Source organism: Rana temporaria, chromosome 4 (genome assembly GCF_905171775.1).
Source record: "Rana temporaria chromosome 4, aRanTem1.1, whole genome shotgun sequence".
Lineage (NCBI taxonomy): Eukaryota > Metazoa > Chordata > Amphibia > Anura > Ranidae > Rana > Rana temporaria.
The window spans coordinates 473,958,009-473,984,671 of record NC_053492.1 but is presented as its reverse complement, the minus strand read 5'-3'; the positions used below and the strand labels follow the sequence as shown (position 1 = coordinate 473,984,671).

Below are 26,663 nucleotides of genomic sequence, written 5' to 3'. Positions count from 1 at the left end.
GGAGGAGGAGGGGGGGGGGCAGCTGCACCAACTGACATCCAGGAGCCGGAGTCGGCATGTGGCGGGTTCCGAAGGTTTCACCATTTCCCAGGACATCTGGAAAACATTGCCAGGGCTCCGGCTACACAGCTGTTCCCAGAACTACCAGAATTTAACCCGTCGGGAGCGTGCTAGGTGGAGAGACAACGATAATCGTGTTTGATCGTCGCTATGAGAGATCGGGGGCCGATTATAAGACCATTAGAGGGCCCTAGACTATGCAGCCTATGGGGCCCTCAGCTGACTAAATGTATAACGTAGCTAAATGATTTAACCTAAAAAAGTTTCAGTCTACCCCAGTGGTGGTGCGTCCCAGTGCTCTCCCCCCCGTTCCTGCTCGCCCCCCCTCTCCTGCTCACCCCCTCTCCTGCTCACCCCCTCTCCTGCTCACCCCCCTCTCCTGCTCCCCCTCTCCTGCTCACCCCCTCTCCTGCTCGCCCCCTCTCCTGCTCACTCCTCTCCTGCCCCCCCTCTCCTGCTCACCCCCCTCTCCTGCTCGCCCCCTCTCCTGCTCACCCCCCTCTCCTGCTCCCCCTCTCCTGCTCACCCCCTCTCCTGCTCGCCCCCTCTCCTGCTCACTCCTCTCCTGCCCCCCCTCTCCTGCTCACCCCCCTCTCCTGCTCACCCCCTCTGCTGCTCGCCCCCCTCTCCTGCTCACTCCCTCTCTTGCTCATCCCCCTCTCCTGCCCCCCCTCTCCTGTCCCCTCCTCTCCTGCTCGCCCCCCGTCTCCTGCTCACCCACTCTCCTGCTCACCCCCCTCTCCTTCTCACCCTCCTCTCCTGCTCGCCCCCCGTCTCCTGCTTACCCCCTCTCCTGCTTGCCCCCCCTCTCCTGCTCGCCCCCTTCTCCTGCTCCCCCCTCTCCTGCTCCCCCCCTCTCCTGCTCGCTACCTCTCCTGCTCACTCCTCTCCTGCCCCCCTCTTCTGCCCCCCCTCTCCTGCTCACCCCCTCTCCTGCTCATCCCCCTCTCCTGCCCCCCTCTCCTGCTCACCCCCTCTCCTGCCCCCCCTCTCCTGCTCGCCCCCGTCTCCTGCTCACGCACTCTCCTGCTCGCCCCACCCTCTCCTGCTCACCCCCCTCTCCTGCTCGCCCCCCCCCCCCTCCTGCTCACCCGCTCTCTTGTTCGCCCCCCCTCTCGTGCTCACACCCCTCTCCTGCTCGCCCCCCTCCTGCTCACCCGCTCTTCTGCTCGCCCCCCTCTCTCCTGCTCACACCCCTCTCCTGTTCGCCCCCCCCTCTCCTGCTCGCCCCTCTCCTGCTCACCCCCTCTCCTGCTCACCCCCCTCTCCTGCTCCCCCCTCTCCTGCTCGCTCCCCCCCTCTCCTGCTCACCCCCCTCTCCTGCTCTCTCACATAGATAGATTCTATGGTTGCCGCTACCGTCATCTATTCATGTGCCCGACGTTCGCGTTCGCTGATTGCTCAGCGTTGTGTTAGGGAACCGAATACATTGCTTCCCTAACACTGACCCGCCTCTCAGGTGCACCGGGTCTGGTTACCCTGTCACTTGATTGGCTGAAACAGGCGCCGCTATTGGACGCCTGACTGGACATGAGGAGACACGAAGGTCACACGCTGCCCCACTAAGACAGGGTAAGTGCTGGGCAGATGGCGAGCAGGCAGGGGGTCACACTGGCAGCATTTGATGGGGACACTGGCAGAATTTGGCACGGTGGCAGCATGTGATGGGCACACTGGCAGCATTTGATGGGACACTGGCAGAATTTGGCACGGTGGCAGCATGTGATGGGCACCCTGGCAGCATTTGATGGGGACACTGGCAGAATTTGGCATGGTGGCAGCATGTGATGGGCACACTGGCAGCATTTGATGGGTACACTGGCAGCAATTGATGGGGACACTGGCAGAATTTGGCATGGTGGCAGCATGTGATGGGCACACTGGCAGCATTTGATGGGACACTGGCAGAATTTGGCACGGTGGCAGCATGTGATGGGCACCCTGGCAGCATTTGATGGGTACACTGGCAGCATTTGATGGGGACACTGGCAGAATTTGGCACGGTGGCAGCATGTGATGGGCACACTGGCAGCATTTGATGGGACACTGGCAGCATTTGGCACGGTGGCAGCATGTGATTGGCACCCTGGCAGCATTTGATGGGTACACTGGCAGCATTTGATGGGGACACTGGCAGAATTTGGCACGGTGGCAGCATGTGATGGGCACACTAGCAGCATTTGATGGGACACTGGCAGCATTTGGCACGGTGGCAGAATGTGATGGGCACACTAGCAGCATTTGTTGGGTACACTGGCAGCATTTGATGGGTACACTGGCAGCATTTGATGGGGACACTGGCAGAATTTGGCACGGTGGCAGCATGTGATGGGCACCCTGGCAGCATTTGATGGGAATCCTGGCAGCATTTAATGGGCACACTGGCAGCATTTGGAACAGTGGCTGTACTTCATGGGTACAGTGGCTGCGTTTGATTGGCCCCGTGGCTGCGTTTGATGGGCACAGTGGCGTTTGATTTAGCCTTAGGTGGGGGGGGGGGCACTGGAGACGAGTATAGCCGATCGGCGCCCTTCGGAAAGGCCCGAGGACAGCTCGGCTGACCTCAGCAAATCTTGGAAAGGCTCGGGAAGGGAGTCTTTCCGAGGTTTGCTGAGGTCAGCCCAGGTGTTCTCTGGCCTTTCCGGCTATGTCAGAGGCTCTCCGGCGCCCCCCTCACCTCTGGCCGCATGCGGTAATGCATGCCATTAAAGTCAATGCAGAACAAATAATTTTCGTTTCCATTGACTTCAATGGGGAAGCTCGCTTTGATATGCAAGTACTTTGGATTACGAGAATTCTCCTGGAACGGATTGAGCTCGTAAAGTTTCTAGGTCTGAAGTTCAGCTTGGAGCCCCACAATGTATTTGTTTTTTTTTCTGCATGTAAATTTACATCTGTGAGGGTTAAAAAAAATAGTGAAGAGTTTATCTTTCTCGCGATTTCAGCAGATTTTGTGTTTTCCGGATCTGCCACAAAATGTTATTGGTTATGGGATGTTCATTATGATACATTGTAGCCATCGATTGTGTGAGAGTCATTATGATGTCATAGTGCTGTCTTTGCTTTCTCAGATGCAGACTCTGTACGCCTTCGATGAGGAAGACACGGAGATGAGGAACAAAATCGTGGAAGATCTGAAGACGGCGCTGCGCACCCAGCCCATGAGGTATGGTGACCCCTGCTGTTCGGAGGTCAGAATGTATGTCATGTCATGTGATGCATCTTTCCCATAGGGCTTATGTCATCATTGTGGGAGGTGAAACATTAAAGAGGAACTCTGGAATCAGTAAATATTATCTAAATCATTGGTGGTCAACGTTCTTGATATGAAGGGCCTCAAGTGTGGCTCCCGACATCACCAAAGGGGCCACAGATAAAGTTTAGGGAATATTCAGTGTCAGAGACAGCAGATATACCACATGATATTGTTAAAGACTATGGACATGAGATGGTCAGAGACTGGAGACATGGTACGGAGATGGTCAGAGACTGGAGACATGGTACGGAGATGGTCAGAGACTGGAGACATGATACAGGAGATGGTTAGAAACCAGAGATATTGTACAGGAGATGATCAGAGACTGGCGACATGGCGATGGTAGATGGTCAGAGACTGGAGAGATATTACAGGAGATGGTCAGAGACTGGAGAGATATTACAGGACATGGTCAGAGACTGGTGACATGGAAAGGAGATGGTCATAGACTGGAGACATGGTACAGGAGATGGTCAGAGACTGGAGACATGGTACAGGAGATGGTCATAGACTGGAGACATGGTACAGGAGATGGTCAGAGACTGGAGACATGGTACAGGAGATGGTCAGAGACTGGAGATACGGTACAGGAGATGGTCAGAGACTAGTGACATGGAAAGGAGATGGTCATAGACTGTAGACATAGTACAGGAGATGGTCAGAGACTGGAGACATGGTACAGGAGATGGTCAGAGACTGCAGATACGGTACAGGAGATGGTCAGAGACTGGAGACATGGTACAGGAGATGGCCAGAGACTGGAGACGTACAGGAGATGGTCAGAAACTGGAGACATAGTACAGGAGATGGTCAGGGACTTTGGACCTAATACTGGAGATGGTCAAAGATTTTGGACACATGAGATGGTTATTAGAGACTGGTGACATGGTAAAGGAGATGGTTAGAGACTGGAGACGTGGTACAGGAGATGGTCAGAGACTGGAGACGTGGTACAGGAGATGGTCAGAGACTGGAGACGTGGTACAGGAGATGGTCAGAGACTGGAGACGTGGTACAGGAGATGGTCAGAGGCTTTGGACCTAATACTGGAGATGGTCAAATATTTTGGACATGATACAGGAGATGATCAGAGATTGGAGACATGAGATGGTCAGAGACTGCAGATACGGTACAAGAGATGGATTAGAGACTGGAGACATTGTAAAGTAGATGGTCAGAGACTGGAGAGATATTATAGGAGATAGTCAGAGACTGGGGACATGGTACGGAGATTGTCAGGGACTTTGGACCTAATACTGGAGATGGTCAAAGACTGTGGACATGATACATAAGATGGTCAGAGACTGGAGACATGGTACAGGAGATGGTCAGAGACTGGGGACATGATTCATGAGATAGTCAGAGACTGTACACATGGTAAAGTAGATAGTCAGAGACTGGAGACATGAGATGGTCAGAGACTGGAGACATGGTACAGGAGATGGTCACAGACTGGAGACATGGTACAGAGATGGTCAGAGACTTTGGACCTAATACTGGAGATGGTCAGAGATTGGAGATATGATACAGAAGATGGTCAGAGACTTCAGACATGATAGAACAGATAGTCAGAGAGTGGAGACATAATATGGGAGATGATCTGCTTGGATTGCATAGAGATGCACAAAGACCCAGTGTTGACAAAGTATGGAAAGAAAGCAAGAAAACACAAAAGTGTTATTTATTAATGAAATTAGAATGTTGATGGGAAGAAGGGGGAGGGGACAGGAAGGCAAAGTATAAATAGATGATACTTCAGCTTTGATACAATGTAATGTGGCGTCTTATTGGATGTGTGATCAGGACGGAGCGTTGGATTCCTCACCGGGCCGCTCTCAGGCCTCCTCCGCTCGGCACGATAAATGGCTCCTTTTGTGAGCGCTGATTATAATCTGTTTGTCGCGGGGAGAGACGCTTTCTGGGTCATTAACCTTAATAACGAGATAATTGGCGAGGAAATCTTCCCACACTAATTATTTAATTTTAACAAAGCTGGCCGAGGTTTTCCAATCCAGTCTCTATGAACCGTGGCGGAAATGTAATATTAACTCGTCTGGGCGGCGGGGGGGAGGGGCTAAGAAAACCCGTCTTAAAGGGAAACTGGAGGATATTGTTTAAGGTAGAACTATAAGGGAAACTTTTCTTTGCATTTTGGATAGAGCAATTAGGGGCGCATTGCCCCCCCCCCCATTCATGCGTGTGGGACCGGCGCCCATCTACATGCTGGGAGCCGGATACATGTATTCCAATGGATTTTTTTTAAGCACATGATTAGAGCCTGAGGCTCTGATTGGCTTTAAAAAAGGGTGGGCTCGGGGCGCAGAGCACTGTGCCCCGAGCCCACCCAGTTGTGTGACAATAACGAATTAATATTTGCCATGGTCCCATTGATTGTCCTCTCGGCCAGTCAGGAAGCGGGTTCTGAGACCCATCACCTGATTGGCTGAAAGGACAGGCGATCCTATTGGCTGCCTAGGAGGAGGAGGGAGGAAATGCGCGGCCGCCATGAGGAGACGACAAACGAGAAGCTGCAGAAGCTGCCACCCGGAGAGAAGTGCTTCCCGCTTGATAGGGTAAGTGTCGGGCAGGCCGACCGATGGGGGGGAATTGGGGGGGGGGGGGGAGTGCAGAGATTGGATGTTCCCCGAGTTCCTCCTGTTCTCATTGTATAAGCAGTTTCTTTGTTCCGGGGCTCCCCAAAGGCCAGTTTATTGTCCTTCAGATTCTATGGGGGCTGAACTGTGCCCAGTGTGCATAGAGAAAATACATAACACCTGTGATCAGTAGAAGGCAGAAAAGTGCCCCATCATTGGTGTCAGTGGGAGGAATAGTGTCCCATCATTGGTGTCAGTGGGAGGAATAGTGTCCCATCATTGGTGTCAGTGGAAGGAATAGTGTCCCATCATTGGTGTCAGTGGGAGGAATAGTGTCCCATCATTGGTGTCAGTGGGAGGAATAGTGTCCCATCATTGGTGTCAGTGGAAGGAATAGTGTCCCATCATTGGTGTCAGTGGGAGGAATAGTGTCCCATCATTGGTGTCAGTGGGAGGAATAGTGTCCCATCATTGGTGTCAGTGGGAGGAATAGTGTCCCATCATTGGTGTCAGTGGGAGGAATAGTGTCCCATCATTGGTGTCAGTGGGAGGAATAGTGTCCCATCATTGGTGTCAGTGGGAGGAATAGTGTCCCATCATTGGTGTCAGTGGAAGGAATAGTGTCCCATCATTGGTGTCAGTGGAAGGAATAGTGTCCCATCATTGGTGTCAGTGGGAGGAATAGTGTCCCATCATTGGTGTCAGTGGAAGGAATAGTGTCCCATCATTGGTGTCAGTGGAAGGAATAGTGTCCCATCATTGGTGTCAGTGGGAGGAATAGTGACCCATCATTGGTGTCAGTGGGAGGAATAGTGACCCATCATTGGTGTCAGTGGGAGGAATAGTGTCCCATCATTGGTATCAGTGGGAGGAATAGTGTTCCATCATTGGTGTCAGTGGGAGGAATAGTGTCCCATCATTGGTATCAGTGGGAGGAATAGTGTCCCATCATTGGTGTCAGTGGGAGGAATAGTGTCCCATCATTGGTGTCAGTGGGAGGAATAGTGTCCCATCATTGGTATCAGTGGGAGGAATAGTGTTCCATCATTGGTGTCATTGGAGGGACAGTCCCCCATCATTGGTATCAGTGGGAGGAATAGTGCCCCATCGTGGGTGTGAGCAGTGGGTGGAGCTCCACTTTATGTACAGAAGGATTGTGTCCCCCTTGTGCTCAGCTATACTGCTTCTCCTCTGAAAAGCAATCCGCAGTGGATCGCTTTTCAGCGGGCGTTTACCACCTGCTGTGTACAAGCCCAATTTACAATTACATGCCCTAGTTTTAGTAGGCAGTTGGGGAGTTGGGGGGTTGGGGACGGGCAGTAAAACTGCAGCTCAATCGCCTGCTGTTACCACCCCATGTGAATGAGCCCCAAGTGTCTCGCTGAACGCAACGGTGCAGCACAAGCCTTCTGCATTTAATGGCGTGGAACGCGTTGTTTACGATCCCTCGGCATAGCGAACCTGCGGAGGAGGACGCGTCTTATCCTAATTGGCCGATGCCTAACGCAACTTAATCAGTTTAAAAAAATCACAAATAAAAACGTGTTTATGAGTTTGGCGCGGAAAGCGGATCCCCCGGCTTGGAAAACCGCCACCTAAACACCATCTTCGGATCCTCCCACGTCGCAGCAGAACCCGCTCCTTCCGGGGGGTGGGGGAAGGGGGGGGGGACCGGCCCTGGCGGGCAACCTCACTACCTGGAGAAGGGGAGCCCCCTCCTCCCCTCCCCCCCTCTGCGGCAGCGTTCATCCGATGAACTGCGATCGTCTCATCTGTTAATAATCAGAATTGCGTATCAGCGGCGCTTCGCGGGGTCGCTGCGGGCGCGCTCGGCTGAACTCTTCTTTTAAGCCCTTTTGGCAGCGACTTAAAACCTTTTTAATAGCTGGAAGCGGCCAAGTTTTCTCGTTAAGGGCCCAGCTGCGTCCCGGCTAATTTCCAGAGACTCAACTTGTTTGGCTGCCAAGTGGGCGCGCCGCCAGTGGCCCCGGAGCTCCGGCCAATCGCTAAATGCTAATGGTAATAATAATACTTGGGGGGAGGGGGGAGCCGCAAGCCATTAATGAGCAGCAGCCCCCGCCATGTATATAAATAATACAGGAAGAGCGATGACATCATCACTTTAATACAGGTGTGTTATAAAGATCGAATCTGGACTCGATCAGGACGGCAGCGCCAAATCTCGCTATCGCCGCGGAATTTCTCTCCTTCCACGTCAAGCCTGATGTCAGAAGGTGATGAAGTCATCGGTGTGTTACATGGAGGCCGTGTTCTGTTCAGTGGCGGCTGGTACTCAAACTTTTTGGGGGGGCGCAAACAAATTGAAAAAAAATCAAAAATCAAACGCAGCCACTGTGCCCATCAAATGCCACCACTGTGCCATCAAACGCAGCCACTGTGCCATCAAACGCAGCCACTGTGCCATCAAACGCAGCCACTGTGCCATCAAACGCAGCTACTGTGCCCATCAAACGCAGCTACTGTGCCCATGAAACGCAGCCACTGTGCCCATGAAACGCAGCCACTGTGCTCATCAAACGCAGCCACTGTGCCCATGATACGCAGGTACTGTGCCCATGAAACGCAGCCACTGTGCCCATGAAACGCAGCCACTGTGCCTATGAAACGCAGCCAATGTGACCATCAAACGCAGCCACTGTGCCCATCAAATGCAGCCACTGTGCCCATGAAACGCAGCCACTGTGCCCATGAAACGCAGCCAATGTGCCCATGAAACGCAGCCACTGTGCCCATGAAACGCAGCCACTGTGTCCATCAAACGCAGCCACTGTGCCCATCAAACGCAGCCACTGCGCCCATCGCCATGTATTATAAACCATTATCAATTATTTTATAATAAAATACCGTTTGATACTTTGTTGCGTCTCAGCGCTGTTGATCTCCCGCAGGATCTCTTTCTGCCAACGTGCCCTCCGGTGATGGTCGCACGGCATTTCTCAGGCCGGGTTTACCAATGGCGACAACCAGCGACCCCCGCTGCAGAATCCGTGTGACAACACAGGAGCCCAACTGGGAGATGGGTACAGAGAGTCGTCACCTGTATCAGGCGGCATTCACATTGGCGTTTTTTGTGTTCTCAGCACAGGGGTGGTGGGAACCCCTCATAATGGGCACAGCAGGTGTACAGACCCGGGAACGCTGTGCCCCCATTTAATTGAACGGGTTTTGTTTGGTGGGCGGTACTACACGGTTGGATTTGAGGTTTGCGGTGAACTCGGTTGGATTTGGGGTTGACGGTTTGCCGTAAACGCAGCTGTATTTTAGGTTGGCAGTGAACGCGGTTGGATTTGAGGTTGGCGGTAAACACGGTTGGGTCTGGGGTTGGCCGGAGAAACGCGGTTGGATTTGGGGTTGGCGGTGAACGCGGTTGGATTTGAGGTTGGCGGTGAACGCGGTTGCATTTGGGTGTTGCGGTGAACGCGGTTGGATTTGAGGTTGGCGGTGAACGTGGTTGGATTTGAGGTTGGCAGTGAACGCGGTTGGAATTGGGGGTTGCGGTGAACGCGGTTGGATTTGGGGGTTGCGGTGAACGCGGTTGGATTTGGGGGTTGCGGTGAATGCGATTGGATTTGGGTTTTGCGGTGAACGCGGTTGGATTTGGGGTTGGCAGTAAACGCGGTTGGATTTGGCGTTGCAGTGAACGCGGTTGAATTTGAGGTTGGTGGTGAAGGCGGTTGGATTTGGCGTTGCGGGTGAATGTGCGATTGGCGGTGAACATGGTTGGATTTTGGGTTGCGGTGAACACAGTTGGATTTGAGGTTGGCGGTAAACGCGGTTGGAATGGGGGTTGCGGTGAACGCGGTTGGATTTGAGGTTGGCGGTGAACGCAGTTGGATTTGGGGGTTGCGGTGAACGCGGTTGGATTTGGGGGTTGCATTGAACGCGGTTGGATTTGGGGGTTGCGGTGAACGCGGTTGGATTTGGGGTTGGTGGAGAAACGCGGTTGGAATTGGGGGTTGCGGTGAACGCGGTTGGATTTGGGGGTTGCGGTGAACGCGGTTGGATTTGGGGGTTGCGGTGAATGCGATTGGATTTGGGTTTTGTGGTGAACGCGGTTGGATTTGGGGTTGGCAGTAAACGCGGTTGGATTTGGCGTTGCGGTGAACGCGGTTGAATTTGAGGTTGGTGGTGAAGGCGGTTGGATTTGGCGTTGCGGTTGAATGTGCGATTGGCGGTGAACATGGTTGGATTTTGGGTTGCGGTGAACACAGTTGGATTTGAGGTTTGCGGTGAACTCGGTTGGATTTGGGGTTGGCGGTTTGCCGTAAACGCAGCTGTATTTTAGGTTGGCAGTGAACGCGGTTGGATTTGAGGTTGGCGGAGAAAACGCGGTTGGATTTGGGGTTGGCGGAGAAACGCGGTTGGATTTAGGGGTTGGCGGTGAACGCGGTTGGATTTGGGGGTTGCATTGAACGCGGTTGGATTTGGGGTTTGTGGTGAACGCTGTTGGATTTGGGGTTTGCGGTGAACGCGGTTGGATTTGGGGGTTGCGTAGAACGCGGTTGGATTTGGGGGTTGCGGTGAACGCGGTTGGATTTGGGGGTTGCGGTGAACGCGGTTGGATTTGGGGGTTGCGGTGAACGCGGTTGGATTTGGGGGTTGCGTAGAACGCGGTTGGATTTGGGGGTTGCGGTGAACGCGGTTGGATTTGGGGGTTGCGGTAAACGCGGTTACAGGTCTCCGTCCGAAGCAGTTCTGACCAGTAAAGCAGCATTTTATGTCGATGGAGATTCTCCGCGCCGCTTTCCTGGCATAACGTGACCTGTTGCTATTTTGGGAAGTTCCCGCTCCCTGCGAGCGCCGCCCGCTGTTTTTGGCGGGCGGCGAGTCCTACGCGCGCTGGCGATCCGTCCTTCCAGCCTCACACGCCCTCCCTGTTGCCTTGGAAATAAAATGGTTTACAGCAACAGTGGCCTCGGATCGCTTCTGCTTTTCTGCTCTTGTTCCCGAACCCAAAAAAAGAAGAGAGAATTCCAGATGTTGAGTTTCCATGGACCGGGACCCGGCCGGCCAACGCCGGAGAAGCTGCACATCCAGATCTGGGGGGGGGGGGGGGGGGGGGGACAGGTCCATCCAGGAACACATTTGTTCTTTCTCTGCTGAATAACAACCAAAATATTCGGGGTCCTCAGACATGTGAATCTTCCGCTCCATTCATCCAAATGGGAAATAATAGATACAAATTGTGACCGAATTTTGTTACCGCCCCCCAAAAAATCTGCTTCACTGGGGAGCACGTCATGGGCACAGCAGGTGTACAGACCCGGGAACTCAGCACAGGGATGGTGGGAACCCCTCATAATGGGCACAGCAGGTGTACAGACCTGGGAACTCAGCACAGGTATGGTGGGAACCCCTCATAATGGGCACAGCAGGTGTACAGACCCGGGAACTCAGCACAGGGATGGTGGGAACCCCTCATGATGGGCACAGCAGGTGTTTACAGACCTGAGAACTCAGCACAAGGATGGTGGGAACCCCTCATAATGGGCACAGCAGGTGTACAGACCCGGGAACTCAGCACAGGGATGGTGGGAACCCCTCATAATGGGCACAGCGGGTGTACAGACCCGGGAACTCAGCACAGGGATGGTGGGATCCCCTCATAATGGGCACAGCAGGTGTACAGACCCGGGAACTCAGCACAGAGATGGTGGGAACCCCTCATAATGGGCACAGCAGGTGTACAGACCCGGGAACTCAGCACAGGGATGGTGGGAACCCCTCATAATGGGCACAGCAGGTGTACAGACCCGGGAACTCAGCACAGGGATGGGGGGAACCCCTCATAATGGGCACAGCAGGTGTACAGACCCGGAACTCAGCACAGGGATGGTGGGAACCCCTCATGATGGGCACAGCAGGTGTGTACAGACCCGGGAACTCAGCACAGGGATGGTGAGAACCCCTCATAATGGGCACAGCGGGTGTACAGACCTGGGAACTCAGCACAGGGATGGTGGGAACCCCTCATAATGGGCACAGCAGGTGTACAGACCCGGGAACTCAGCACAGGGATGGTGGGAACCCCTCATAATGGGCACAGCAGGTGTACAGACCCGGGAACTCAGCACAGGGATGGTGGGAACTCCTCATAATGGGCACAGCAGGTGCACAGACCTGGCAACTCTGCACAGGGATGGTGGGAACCCCTCATAATGGGCACAGCGGGTGTACAGACCCGGGAACTCAGCACAGGGATGGTGGGAACCCCTCATAATGAGCACAGCGGGTGTACAGACCCGGGAACTCAGCACAGGGATGGTGGGATCCCCTCATAATGGGCACAGCGGGTGTACAGACCCGGGAACTCAGCACAGGGATGGTGGGAACCCCTCATAATGGGCACAGCGGGTGTACAGACCCGGGAACTCAGCACAGGGATGGTGGGATCCCCTCATAATGGGCACAGCGGGTGTACAGACCCGGGAACTCAGCACAGGAATGGTGGGAACCCCTCATAATGGGTACAGCAGATGTACAGACCCGGGAACTCAGCACAGGGATGGTGGGAACCCATCATAATGGGCACAGCACTTGTACAGATCCGGGAACTCAGCACAGGGATGGTGGGAACCCCTCATAATGGGCACAGCAGGTGTACAGACCCGGGAACTCAGCACAGGGATGGTGGGAACCCCTCATAATGGGCACAGCGGGTGTACAGACCCGGGAAAGGTTATTTAGACAGGTGAGGAGAGGAGGGAAGGAGCTGGGCCAGCACAGAAAGAAATTAGCTATGAAGTATTAAGGCTGCATTCACACCTGGGCGTAGCGTCTTTGAGCGCTTTTCCGGCGTTTTTTTTTGCCTGTTTTTGGCGCAACTTTTTGTATGCAGCGTTTTTGGGCTTTTGCGTTCTCTTATTAGCCAATAGAGAAAGCTTTTATCTGTTGCATCATATGTTGCTCGGTATTTCAGCTTTTTTAGCTCTTCCATTAGCTTTTATTTCTTCTTTTATTATTATTATTCATTTATTATAATGTTTTTTCGTTGGGGGTTAGGGTTATGTTTTTATGTATGATTTTTATTTACATTTATTAATTTATTATTCGTTTAATAAAAATTAATAAAATTAAATAAAAAAATAAAATTAAATAATAATAATTAACCCCCTAACCCCCAACTCCTAATCTAAACCCTAAACCTAAACTGAACTCAGGGTTTGGATTTGGATTAATAGTTGGGGTTTTTATTTTTTATTTTATTTTTATTTTTGCTATTAAATGAAAAATAATAAATTAATAAATACCGTAAATGTAAAATAAACTAATACATAAAAAAATAAATGAACACTTAACGTAACAATACATACATAATTAACCCTTAAAGTGATTGTAAACCCTTTTTTTTACAACAAACATATACTTACCTCCACTGTGCAGTTCGTTTTGCACAGTGTGGCCCCGATCCTCCTCTTTTGGGGTCCGCCGGCGGGGCTCGCAGCTCCTCCCCCGCATCGGTAAACCCCCTGGGATAAAGCGCTCTCCCAGGGGGGGTTACCATTTCGGGACGCCCTCCCGAGTCCAGCATTTGCTTGCATAGACACAGAATGCCGGACTCGGCCACGCCTCCCCCCGCATCACTGCTATCAATCTATCCAATCAAGAGCCGAGAACCCCCAGGCAGAGAGGTCCAGCGCGTCTCAGCCCAGGGAATGAAGAGACTCAGGTGAGTAAAACGGGGGTCGGTCACTGTCAGGCGTTTACAACCCCTTTTACTTTATTCCTTACCCCTTAAAAAAATAAAATAATAATAAATAACTAAACACCAACACACACAAAAAATATTATTATTGTTATTAATAATAATAATAATGTATTTTTTTATTTGAGTTTGGGTGTTATTTTATTATTGTTAATTATTATTATTATTATTATTATTATTATTATTATTATTATTATTATTATTATTATTATTATTAATAATAATAATAATAATAATAATAATATATTTAATATTTTTAGGGTTAGAGGTTATTTTTTTATTAATGTATTATTACTGATTATTCATTTATTTTACTTATTTACGATGGTTTTTAGTTATTTGTACTGAGTCGCCCCTTATATCAGTGTCCTCCTCAGAGTCGCCCCTTATAATGTATTTTTTTATTTGAGTTTGGGTGTTATTTTATTATCATTAATTATTATTATTATTATTATTATTATTATTATTATTATTAAAATTAATAATATATTTAATATTTTTTAGGGTTAGAGGTTAATTCTTTTTTAATTAATGTATTATTACATATTATTCATTTATTTTACTTATTTACGATGGTTTTTAGTTATTTGTACTGAGTCGCCACTTATATCAGTGTCCTCTTCAGAGTCGCCCCTTATAATGTATTTTTTTATTTGAGTTTGGGTGTCATTTTATTATCATTATTATTATTATTATTATTATTATTATTATTATTATTAATAATATATTTATTATTTTTTAGGGTTAGAGATTAATTATTTTTTAATTAATGTATTATTACATATTATTCATTTATTTTACTTATTTACGATGGTTTTTAGTTATTTGTACTGAGTCGCCACTTATATCAGTGTCCTCTTCAGAGTCGCCCCTTATAATGTATTTTTTTTTTTTTTTGAGTTTGGGTGTTATTTTATTATCATTAATTATTATTATTAATAACAATAATGATATATTTAATATTTTTTAGGGTTAGAAGTTAATTATTTTTTTATTCATGTATTATTACATATTATTCATTTATTTTACTTATTTACGATGGTTTTTAGTTATTTGTGTATTTATTTTTAATTTTCTTATTCATATATATTATTACTATTTCATTTTTTCCTTTTTTTTATATTTTTTTTCATTTGAGCAGAATGACGCGCTGCCATTCATTTCTATGGGAATACAAACGCGTCCAAAAACGTCAGGGACTCTTTAAATCTCCATGGCTCTGATGACGGGCAAGATCAGAGATTGTCACCCAGAGCGGGAAATTCCCGGAACCCGTCCCGTCTTCTGGTTTGGGGTGTAGAGAAGACGACCCAATGAAGTCGTCATTGACCGAAAATCCAAAAGGAAGGTCTCGTCCAGCTGAGCCCATCCTTCTGAGAATTCGGCTGTTCTGACGTCACGCGGAGGGGGGGGGGGGGTTCAGCACCAGATGGGGGGGGGGGGCAAAGATTAGACCCCGTCATATACGTCTATCTGGGGGATCGGTTTCCTGATTGCGCTTTGCTGTTCCTCTCTCAGTCTTATCATTTGGCTCAGACTGGAAAACAATTCTGATTTCTCAGCAGCTAATTGGTCTTATCTCATCGTTCCTCCAGACCGCACTTCCTGATCTTCATCTCATTCATCTCTACTCCGAGGACGTTATTTCCAAGAAGGTTCCACGCCGGCCCATTCCTGCGCAAGAGCTTACACTCTAAGGGAGGGGGAGGGGGGCCTCCAAAGGCTTTATTAGGAAAGCAGCATTGTTTATTATACAAATAATCGCAGACCCCCACATTTTTTTTTATAAGTGAAGTCCCCCCATTATATCAGTGTCCTCTTCAGAGTCGCCTCTTACATCAGTGTCCTCTTCAGAGTCGCCCCTTATATCAGTGTCCTCTTCAGAGTCGCCCCTTTTATCAGTGTCCTCTTCAGAGTCGCCCCTTACATCAGAGTCGCCCCTTACATCAGAGTCGCCCATCCCCTTTTAACAGTGTCCTCAGCTGAGCCCCCCCTTATCTCAGTGTCCTCATCTGTGTCCCCCCCTTACATCAGTGTCCTCTTCAGAGTCCCCCCTTACATCAGTGTCCTCAGCTGAGCCCCCCTTATCTCAGTGTCCTCATCTAAGTCCCATCCCCTTTTAACAGTGTCCTCAGCTGAGCCCCCCCTTATCTCAGTGTCCTCATCTGTGTCCCCCCCTTACATCAGTGTCCTCTTTAGAGTCCCTCTTTACATCAGTGTCCTCTTCAGAGTCCCTCTTTACATCAGTGTCCCCTTCAGAGTAACCCCTTACATCAGTGTCCTCTTCAGAGTCCCCCCTTACATCAGTGTCCTCAGCTGAGCCCCCCTTATCTCAGTGTCCTCATCTGTGTCCCCCCCCCCTTACATCAGTGTCCTCTTCAGAGTCCCTCTTTACATCAGTGTCCTCTTCAGAGTCCCCCTTACATCAGTATCCTCTTCAGAGCCCCCCCCCGTTACATCAGTGTCCTCTTCAGAGTCCCCCTTACATCAGTGTCCTCTTCAGAGTCCCCCCCCCCCCCGTTACATCAGTGTCCTCTTCAGAGTTGCCCCTCAAATCAAGTTCCCCAGCAGCGGCCTCCCTTACTGCTGTGTCCTCATCTAAGTCCCATCCCCTTTTAACAGTGTCCTCAGCTGAGCCCCCCCTTATCTCAGTGTCCTCATCTGTGTCCTCCCCTTACATCAGTGTCCTCTTCAGAGTCCCCCCTTACATCAGTGTCCTCTTCAGAGCCCCCCGTTACATCAGCGTCCTCTTCAGAGTCCCCCTTACATCAGTGTCCTCTTCAGAGCCCCCCGTTACATCAGTGTCCTCTTCAGAGTTGCCCCTCAAATCAAGTTCCCCAGCAGAGGCCTCCCTTACAGCAGTGTCCCGATCAGAGTCCCTCCTTTAGTCAGTGTCCTCATCAGAGTCCTCCCTTACCACTTTAATTAGGCTTTCAGTGTGGCTGTAGGTGTTTAGCAGGGCTTCTCCTCCTCCTTCAATGAAAGTCCAATTCTGTTTCATCTGAAACATAAGATACATTGATGCAGTTTGTGATTTATCTCAGGATTGATATTAAACATTTTCTTTCCGCATTCACTTGGATCCTACTAAAGTTTTCCGTGCCCCGTTTTTCTTCCAACCCAAAAAAATAAAGAAAATCCTCCGATGTTTTTGTTCCGCAGGTTACAGAGCGGATTTTATAAAAGGTTTTTAGGTGGCTGCGGCTTTTTTCAGGGAAAACACCAATATCACCAATGAGCCTTTCTTGGAAAGCGTCCAAAATCAACCCGAGAGAGTGTGTGTGTGTTCTATAGTACAGTCCTGAATGAAAGGCAGTGCCCGGATCTACAGTATAGTCCACGGGGCAGGTCCAGGTTCTATAGTACAGTCCTGAATGAAAGGCAGTGCCCGGATCTACAGTATAGTCCACAGGGCAGGGTGGGGCCCGGTTCTATAGTATAGTCCTGAAAGTAAGGCAGTGTCCCCGGATCTACAGTATAGTGGGCAGGGCCCGGTTCTATAGTACAGTCCTGAAAGCAAGGCAGTGCCTGGATCTACAGTATAGTCCACGGGGCAGGTCCAGGTTCTATAGTATAGTCCTGAATGAAAGGCAGTGCCCGGATCTACAGTATAGTCCACGGGGCAGGTCCCGGTTCTATAGTATAATCCTGAATGAAAGGCAGTGCCCGGATCTACAGTATAGTCCACGGGGCAGGTCCAGGTTCTATAGTATAGTCCTGAATGAAAGGCAGTGCCCGGATCTACAGTATAGTCCACGGGGCAGGTCCCGGTTCTATAGTATAATCCTGAAAGTAAGGTAGTGCCCGGATCTACAGTATAGTCCACAGGGCAGGGTGGGGCCCGGTTCTATAGTATAGTCCTGAAAGTGGGCAGGGTGGGGCCCGGTTCTATAGTATAGTCCTGAAAGTAAGGCAGTGTCCCCGGATCTACAGTATAGTGGGCAGGGCCCGGTTTTATAGTATAGTCCTGAAAGCAAGGCAGTGCCCAGATCTACAGTACAGTCCACGGGGCAGGTCCCGGTTCTATAGTCCACGGGGCAGGTCCCGGTTCTATAGTATAATCCTGAAAGTAAGGTAGTGCCCGGATCTACAGTATAGTCCACGGGGCAGGGCCCGGATCTACAGTATAGTCCACAGGGCAGTGCCTGGCTCAAGACAGTACCTAGCTTCAAAGTATTGTCTCCGGGGCAGGGCAGTGCAGAGTTCTAAATTATGGTCCCCTGGGCAGGGCAGTACCCTGTTCTATAGTATGGTCCCTGTCAGGGCTGGGACAAGGGGTGGGCAGGAGGGGTGGCTGCCAGGAGGGGTGGCTGCCTTGGCCACTGGGGTATCATGTGAGGTGCGGGGGTGGCAAGAGAAGATGGGGAGGGGATTTGTGTTAGGTGGGGGAATTGGGGGGGGCAACAGGTGGTAAGAATTGTTCTAGGAGGGAAAATTTGAGGAAGGGGTGCTAGGAAAGGTGATTTGGGGGTATTTGTGTTGGGAGAGAGGATGGGGGGGGGGAAGATTTGTGCTAGAAGAGGTGATATGGTAGAGGGGGAGGGGATTTGTGCAAGGAGGAGATTTTTTTTGGGGGGGGGGGGGGTTGTGCTGGTAGTGGTGATTGGAGGGGATTTGTGCCAGGAGGGTAATTTTTTTTGGGGGGGGGATTTGTGCTAGGAAGGGGGTTTGGTATTTGTGCTAGAAGGGGGATTTGGAGTGGGGGAGTGGGGAGGGGGTATATGTATTCAGAGGGGATATTTGAGTAGATGATTTGTGCTAGGAGGTGATTTTTTTTTGGGGGGGGGGGGGGGGGGGTTTTGGGGAAAGAGAGGATATGAGCTGGGAGCGGGGTTGGGGAGGCAAAGATTTGTTCTTGGGAAGGGGGATTTCAGCGGGGGGGGGGGTAGATTTGTCCTAGGAGGAGGGGGAATTCATGCTTAGGGGGTAAGCATGTAGATTAGTGCTCAATTTCCTATTTCATTATTTTTTGTGGGGGGGGGGGGGGGTTTGCTAACACTTAATTCTCAAACATCTTGGGGGGGAGGGGGTGGAGTTTGGCATGTTCGCCCTGTGCTCTAAATGACCTTGTCCCGGCACTGGTCCCCGTGGTAGGCCAGTGCCAGGCTCTGTAGTATAGTCCCTGGGGTAAGGTTGTGCCTGGTTCTAAAGTATAGTCCCCCAGGGCATGGCAGTGCCCCATTCTATAGTACAGAATTGGATACCGTGCATCCCCCCCGTGTACAAAGCCAGCTCCATAAAGACCTGGTGTGACCCGTTTGGTGTGGAGGAACTCGAGTGTCCTGCACAGAGCCCTGACCTCACGCCTATTGAACACCTTTGGGATAAATTGGAACGCCGATGGTGAGTCAGGTCTTCTTATCCAACATCGATACCTGACCTCATAAATGGTACAAATTCCCACAGACACCCCCCCCCCCCACATAATCTTGTGGAAAGGCTTCCCAGAAGAGTGGAGACTGTTATAGCCACAAAGGGGGCAACTCCGTATTAATGTTCATGGGGGGGAGAGGGGGCAACTCCATATTAATGGCCATAGGGAGAGGGGGGCAACTTCATATTAATGCCCATGGGGCGAAGGGGGAAACTCCATATTAATGGCCATAGGGGAGGGGAGCAAATATAATAATGGTCATGGAGGGAGGGGGCAACTCTATATTAATGGCCATGGGGGTAGGGAGGCTACTCCATATTAATGGTCATAGGGGGAGGGGGCAACTTCATATTAATGCCCATGGGGCGAAGGGGGGAAACTCCATATTAATGGCCATGGGGGAAGGGAGCAAATCTAATAATGGTCATGGGGGAGGAAGGCAACTCCATATTAATGGCCATGTGGGAAGAGGGGGGGTAACACTATATTAATGGTCATGGAGGGGAGGCGGCAACTCCATAATAATGGCCATGGGAAGAAGGGGGGAACTCCATATTAATGGCCATGGGGGTAGGAAGGCTACTTCATATTAATGGCCATAGGGAGAGGGGGGCAACTTCATATTAATGCCCATGGGCGAAGGGGGAAACTCCATATTAATGGCCATAGGGGAGGGGAGCAAATATAATAATGGTCATGGGGGAGGAAGGCAACTCCATAGTAATGGCCATAGGGAGAGGGGGGCAACTTCATATTAATGGCCATGGGGGGAAGGGGGGCAACTCTATATTAATGGTCAAGGAGGGAGGGGGCAACTCCATAATAATGCCCATGGGGAGAGGTAGACTACTCTATATTAATGCCCATGGGGCGAAGGGGGGGAAACTCCATATTAATGGCCACAGGGAAAGGAGGGCAGCTCTATTAATGGCCATAGGGTAGGAAGGCAACTCCATTTTAAGAGCCATGGGAGGGAGAGGGGGCAACTCTAAATTAATAGCCATGGGGGTAGGAAGGCTACTCCATATTAATGGGCATAGGGGGAGGGGGCAACTTCATATTAATGCCCATGGGGCGAAGGGGGGAAACTCCATATTAATGGCCATGGGGGAAGGGAGCAAATCTAATAATTGTGATGGGGGAGGAAGGCAACTCCATATTAATAGCCATGGGGGAAGAGGGGGGGAACACTATATTAATGGTCATGGAGGGAGGGGGCAACTCCATAATAATGGCCATGGGAAGAAGGGGGGAACTCCATATTAATGGCCATGGGGGAAGGAGGGCAGCTCTATTAATTGCCAACTCCATTTAATGACCACAGGGAGAGGGGGGCAACTTCATAATAATGGTGATGGGGGGAATCGCCATGTTAAAGGCCATGGGGGGGAGGGGTGAAACTACATATCAACAGCCATGGGGTAAGGGGGGCAACTCTATATTAATGGCCATGGGGGCAATGGGGGCATTTTAATATTAATGGCCATGGGGGTTGGGGGAAACTCCATATTAATGGCCATAGAGGAGGGGGGAAACTTCAAATAAATGATCATGGGGATGCATGTCCAACAAGCTTCTGAAGATGTGCTGGCCATGTAGTGTAGCTGAAAATGATAATAAGACTGAAGGAGATCTCAGAATCCGTGATATTTTCCTTGTGTTGGAACCTTTGATGACAGCATTGATCCGGGGTGATCGATGGCTCTTCGTAGATCGATCACAGTCCATGTCACCTTCTCGGAGTGTCCTGACAAGTGACGGGAGGCCTCTGATTGGTGTCTAGACAGACAATAAAAATCCCGGGGCTGATGACAAGGACTAAGGGGGACTCTTTTCTCCTTCTTTGCATTAATGTAAACGCAGGAATCTCTTCCATGCAGCGGGTCACTCGGCGCATCTCCTTCTTCTAGGAAATCTTCTCCTGATTGATGTTGGGTGAACAGTCCCGGTCAGCTTTCCCGTAAGATAAATGGGCCTGTAGAGGAGAAGTCTGTAATATAAACGTTATGTCAGGTTGTTATAGAGCGGTCTGCGTTCCGCAAATTCCATCTGTTTTTCCGAGAACTCGGAGAGAACCACCCGTGTCCCGAACTATCTGCTGAACTACGAGGGTTGGAAGGAACCCGTTGCTGATCTGTCCTTCTAAAGGGGTGTCTTGGCTGTCATAGTGACTTCAATACTATCCAAGCAGAGGCATAACTAGAACCTTCAGGGCCCTGGTGCAAGAAACCATGAAGGGCCCCTCTGAGCACTGGGACCCTTTCCATCGGTCCCGAGCCCTATCTTCTGGTCATGGGACCCTTCCCATCGGTCCCGAGCCCTATCTTCTGGTCATGGAACCCTTTCCATCGGTCCCGAGCCCTTTCTTCTGGTCATGGGACCTTTCCATTGGTCCCGAGCCCTATCTTCTGGTCATGGGGCCCTTTCCATCAGTCCAGAGCCCTATCTTCTGGTCATGGGACCCTTTCCATCGGTCCCGAGCCCTATCTTCTGGTCATGGGACCCTTTCCATCGGTCCCGAGCCCTATCTTCTGGTGATGGGACCCTTTTCATCGGGCCCGAGCCCTATCTTCTGGTCTTCGGATCCTTTCCATCGGTCCCGAGCCCTATCTTCTGGTCATGGGACCCTTCCCATCGGTCCCGAGCCCTATCTTCTGGTCATGGAACCCTTTCCATCGGTCCCGAGCCCTTTCTTCTGGTCATGGGACCTTTCCATTGGTCCCGAGCCCTATCTTCTGGTCATGGGACCCTTTCCATCAGTCCAGAGCCCTATCTTCTGGTCATGGGACCCTTTCCATCGGTCCCGAGCCCTATCTTCTGGTCATGGGACCCTTTCCATCGGTCCCGAGCCCTATCTTCTGGTGATGGGACCCTTTCCATCGGTCCCGAGCCCTATCTTCTGGTCATGGGACCCTTTCCATCGGTCCGGAGCCCTATCTTCTGGTCCTGGGACCCTTTCCATCGGTCCCGAGCCCTATCTTCTGGTCATGGGACCCTTTCCATCGGTCCCGAGCCCTATCTTCTGGTCATGGGACCCTTTCCATCGGTCCCGAGCCCTATCTTCTGGTCATGGGACCCTTTCCATCGGTCCCGAGCCCTATCTTCTGGTCATGGGACCCTTTCCATCGGTCCCGAGCCCTATCTTCTGGTCATGGGACCCTTTCCATCGGTCCCGAGCCCTATCTTCTGGTCATGGGACCCTTTCCATCGTTCCCGAGCCCTATCTTCTGGTCATGGGACCCTTTCCATCGGTCGCAAGCCCTATCTTCTGGTCATGGGACCCTTTCCATCGGTCGCGAGCCCTATCTTCTGGTCATGGAACCCTTTCCATCGGTCCCGAGCCCTATCTTCTGGTCCTGGGACCCTTTCCATCGGTCCCGAGCCCTATCTTCTGGTCCTGGGACCCTTTCCATCGGTTCCGAGCCCTATCTTCTGGTCCTGGGACCCTTTCCATCAGTCCCGAGCCCTATCTTCTGGTCATGGGACCCTTTCCATCGGTCCCGAACCCTATATTCTGGTCATGGGACCCTTTCCATCGGTCACTAGCCCTATCTTCTGGTCCTGGGACCCTTTCCATCGGTCCCGAGCCCTATCTTCTGGTCCTGGGACCCTTTCCATCGGTCCCGAGCCCTATCTTCTGGTCATGGGACCCTTTCCATCGGTCGCGAGCCCTATCTTCTGGTCCTGGGACCCTTTCCATCGGTCCAGAGCCCTATCTTCTGGTCATGGGACCCTTTCCATCGGTCTCGAGCCCTATCTTCTGGTCCTGGGACCCTTTCCATCGGTCCCGAACCCTATATTCTGGTCATGGGACCCTTTCCATCGGTCACTAGCCCTATCTTCTGGTCCTGGGACCCTTTCCATCGGTCCCGAGCCCTATCTTCTGGTCCTGGGACCCTTTCCATCGGTCCCGAGCCCTATCTTCTGGTCATGGGACCCTTTCCATCGGTCGCGAGCCCTATCTTCTGGTCCTGGGACCCTTTCCATCGGTCCAGAGCCCTATCTTCTGGTCATGGGACCCTTTCCATCGGTCTCGAGCCCTATCTTCTGGTCCTGGGACCCTTTCCATCGGTCCCGAGCCCTATCTTCTGGTCCTGGGACCCTTTCCATGCTTCTGGGCATCCAGCAATGGTAAGTCTGATCCAGCCTTTGATGTACTTCACACGCATCTACCCCTGATGAAGCGAGCATGGTCTTGCGAAACGTGTCATCGGGATACTTTTAATGCCTGTGTACTTTGCAATTTACATTTTATACCATGATACGTGTAATGACATTTTTTACTGCATGTAAAATTTCGATGGCTTGGCTATGATTCATGTTTATGTTTGCATGACACTTTTGGTATATTTTGAGAAGTAACCGCTCAGGTGTAGTAGATGAACCTCCTCACTGGATACGAAACCACGGGTTGCTGGCAACGCAAATGATAATGCAGGAATACGAAAGAAGGTTTGGACAGCCGCACTCCAAAAAACTTTCCTTTTATTGTAAAATCAAATCACAAAAATACATGCCACAGCAAAAAAAAAAAAGATAAAATCTGACGCGTTTCACACTGTAACTCAGTGCTTAATCATAAAGATTAACCCCTTAACGCCCGCCACACGAATATATTAGTCCGCAAAATGGCACGGACAGGCAGATCGGCGTATATATACGTCCCTGCCTTCTAGCGGGTGGGGGGTCCGATCGGGACCTCCCCCCCCGCGGCGGGCGGATTCCCTCGGGGAGCGATCCGGGACGACGGCGCGGCTATTTGTTTATAGCCGCTCCGTCGCGATCGCTCCCCAGGGTGAAGAACGGGGAGAGCCGTATGTAAACACGGCTTCCCCGTGCTTCACTGTGGCGGCTGCATCGATCGAGTGATCCCTTTTATAGGGAGACACGATCGATGACGTCAGTCCTACAGCCACACCCCCCTACAGTTGTAAACACACGCTAGGTGAACCCTAACTCCTGCAGCGCCCCATGTGGTTAACTCCCAAACTGCAACTGTCATTTTCACAATAAAGAATGCAATTTAAATGCATTTTTTGCTGTGAAAATGACAATGGTCCCAAAAATGTGTCAAAATTGTCCGAAGTGTCCGCCATAATGTCGCAGTCACGAAAAAAAAACTCGCTCATCGCCGCCAATAGTAGTAAAAAAAAAAAAATGAATAAAAATGCAATAAAACTATCCCCTATTTTGTAAACGCTATAAATTTTGCGCAAACCAATCGATAAACGCTTATTGCGATTTTTTTTTACCAAAAATAGGTAGAAGAATACGTATCGGCCTAAACTGAGGAAAAAAAAATTTTTAGATATGTTTTTGGGGGATATTTATTACAGCAAAAAGTAAAAAAATATTGCATTTTTTTCAAAATTGTCGCTCTATTTTGGTTTATAGCGCAAAAAATAAAAAAACGCAGAGGTGATCAAATACCACCAAAAGAAAGCTCTATTTGTGGGGAAAATAGGACGCCAATTTTGTTTGGGAGCCACGTCGCACGACCGCGCAATTGTCTGTTAAAGCGACGCAGTGCCGAATCGCAAAACCTGGCCTGGGCATTTAGCTGCCTAAAGGTCCGGGGCTTAAGTGGTTAAGCACTGAGTTACAGTGTGAAACACGTCAGTTTTTATCAGTTTTATTTGCTGTGGCATGTATTTTTGTGATTTGATTTTTTGGAGTGCGGCTGTCCAGACCTTCTTTCGTATTCCTGCATTAATATATTTTAAGACTGCATTTACTCTGTCAATTGTTGGCTAACTGGGTCAGAAGACAGAACCATCACTGGGTGGGAGACACAGGGATCCAACCCTCCAGGAACTGCCAAAAGCGAAAGAGTCTGATGGAGGCCGCAGTGTTGGAACGTCAGGAAGGTAGGAGAGAGAGGCCACCAGAGAAGACAATGTCATGGCTCTTCTATTACAGGGACCCGTAGTCTTCATCATTGGTGTAACCCAGTGCCGGCCCAAGACATTGTGCTGCCTGGGACCAAGAATGAAATGCTGCCCCCCCCCCCCCAGAAAAAAAATCACACCAACCAAAAGGCCCCCACATTCATTATTTTATATCATGATAACTAAAGGGGACCTGTCATGGCTCTATACATGTATAGGAGTATAAAGAGGACCTGTCATTGCTCTATACATGTATAGGAGTATAAAGAGGACCTGTCATTGCTCTATACATGTATAGGAGTATAAAGAGGACCTGTCATGGCTCTATACATGTATATAGAGGACCTGTCATGGCTCTATACATGTATATAGAGGACCTGTCATTACTCTTTACATGTATAAAGGAATATCAAGATGACCTATCATGGCTCTATACATGTATATAGGAGTATAAAGAGGACCTGTCATGGCTCTATACATGTATAAAGGAGTATAACGAGAGACTGTCATGGCTCTATAGATGTATAAAGAGGACCTGTCATGGCTCTATACATGTATATAGGAGTATAAAGAGGACCTGTCATTGCTCTATACATGTATATAGAGGACCTGTCATTACTCTTTACATGTAAAGGAATATCAAGAGGACCTGTCATGGCTCTATAAATGTATATAGGACTAAAAAGAGTACTTGACATGGCTCTATACATGTATAAAGGAGTATAACGAGGACCTGTCATGGCTCTATAGATGTATAAAGAGGACCTGTCATGGCTCTATACATGTATAAAGAGGACCTGCCATGGCTCTATAAATGTATATAGGAATATAAAGAGGACCTGTCATGGCTCTATACATGTATAAAGGAGTATAACGAGGGCCTGTCATGGCTCTAGAGATGTATAACGAGGGCCTGTCATGGCTCTGTACATGCATATAGGCGTATAAAAGGACCTGCCATGGCTCTATACATGTATCCAGGACTATAAAGGGACCTGTGAATTGCCGGCGGCCACAATGTCTTTTGCGCGAACTAATCAATGTACGCTAATTGTGTTTTTTTTTTTTTGGTACCAAAAATATGTAGAAGAATACATATTGGCCTAAACTGAAGAAAATAGTTTATTTTTCTAAATTTTGGGGATATTTATTATAGCAAAAAGTTAAAAATATATATATATTTATAGCACAAAAACCGCAGAGGTGATCAAATTTCACCAAAAGAAAGCTCTATTTGTGGGCGGAAAAAGGACATCAATTTTATTTGGGTAGCGGAACTGGCGGAACGGGCTGGCGGGCATCAGTATGCTGCCCCCCTAAAAGTGCTGCCTGGTACCCATGGTACCACCCGGTCCCATCATAGGGCCGGCCCTGGTGTAACCTGACAGGGTCTCTTTAATTCATAGCGTTTCTCCTCCTATAACAGTTTGCCTGAATGGAATCTTCCTCACCCCCGTGTTTGATCTGCGTCCTCAGGTTTGTGACCCGGTTCATCGAACTTGACGGTTTGACGTGCCTGCTGAACTTCCTGAAGAGCATGGACTACGAGACGTCGGAGAGCCGAATACACACATCCGTTATAGGATGCATCAAGGCGCTGATGAACAACTCGCAGGGCAGGTCCCACGTCCTGGTCCACCCCGAGAGCATCAACATCATCTCCCAGAGCTTACGGACTGAGAACGTCAAGACCAAGATCGCCGTGCTGGAGATCCTGGGGGCCGTGTGCCTGGTCCCCGACGGACACAAGAAAGTCCTGCGAGCC

At 50.0% G+C, this 26,663-nt stretch overlaps 1 protein-coding gene across 1 annotated transcript in view; it reads left to right on the top strand.

Annotated features, from left to right (window-relative positions):
- The window catches only part of DAAM2 (dishevelled associated activator of morphogenesis 2), a 308,732-nt gene that overhangs the window by 148,832 nt on the left and 133,237 nt on the right, over positions 1–26,663 (top strand). The window contains exons 5-6 of the mRNA XM_040351813.1: positions 3,132–3,226; positions 26,375–26,663. The exon at positions 26,375–26,663 is cut by the window's right edge and continues 45 nt beyond it. Of these exons, the coding sequence (XP_040207747.1) occupies positions 3,132–3,226; positions 26,375–26,663 (384 nt within the window). The remainder of the gene's footprint in view (positions 1–3,131; positions 3,227–26,374) is intronic.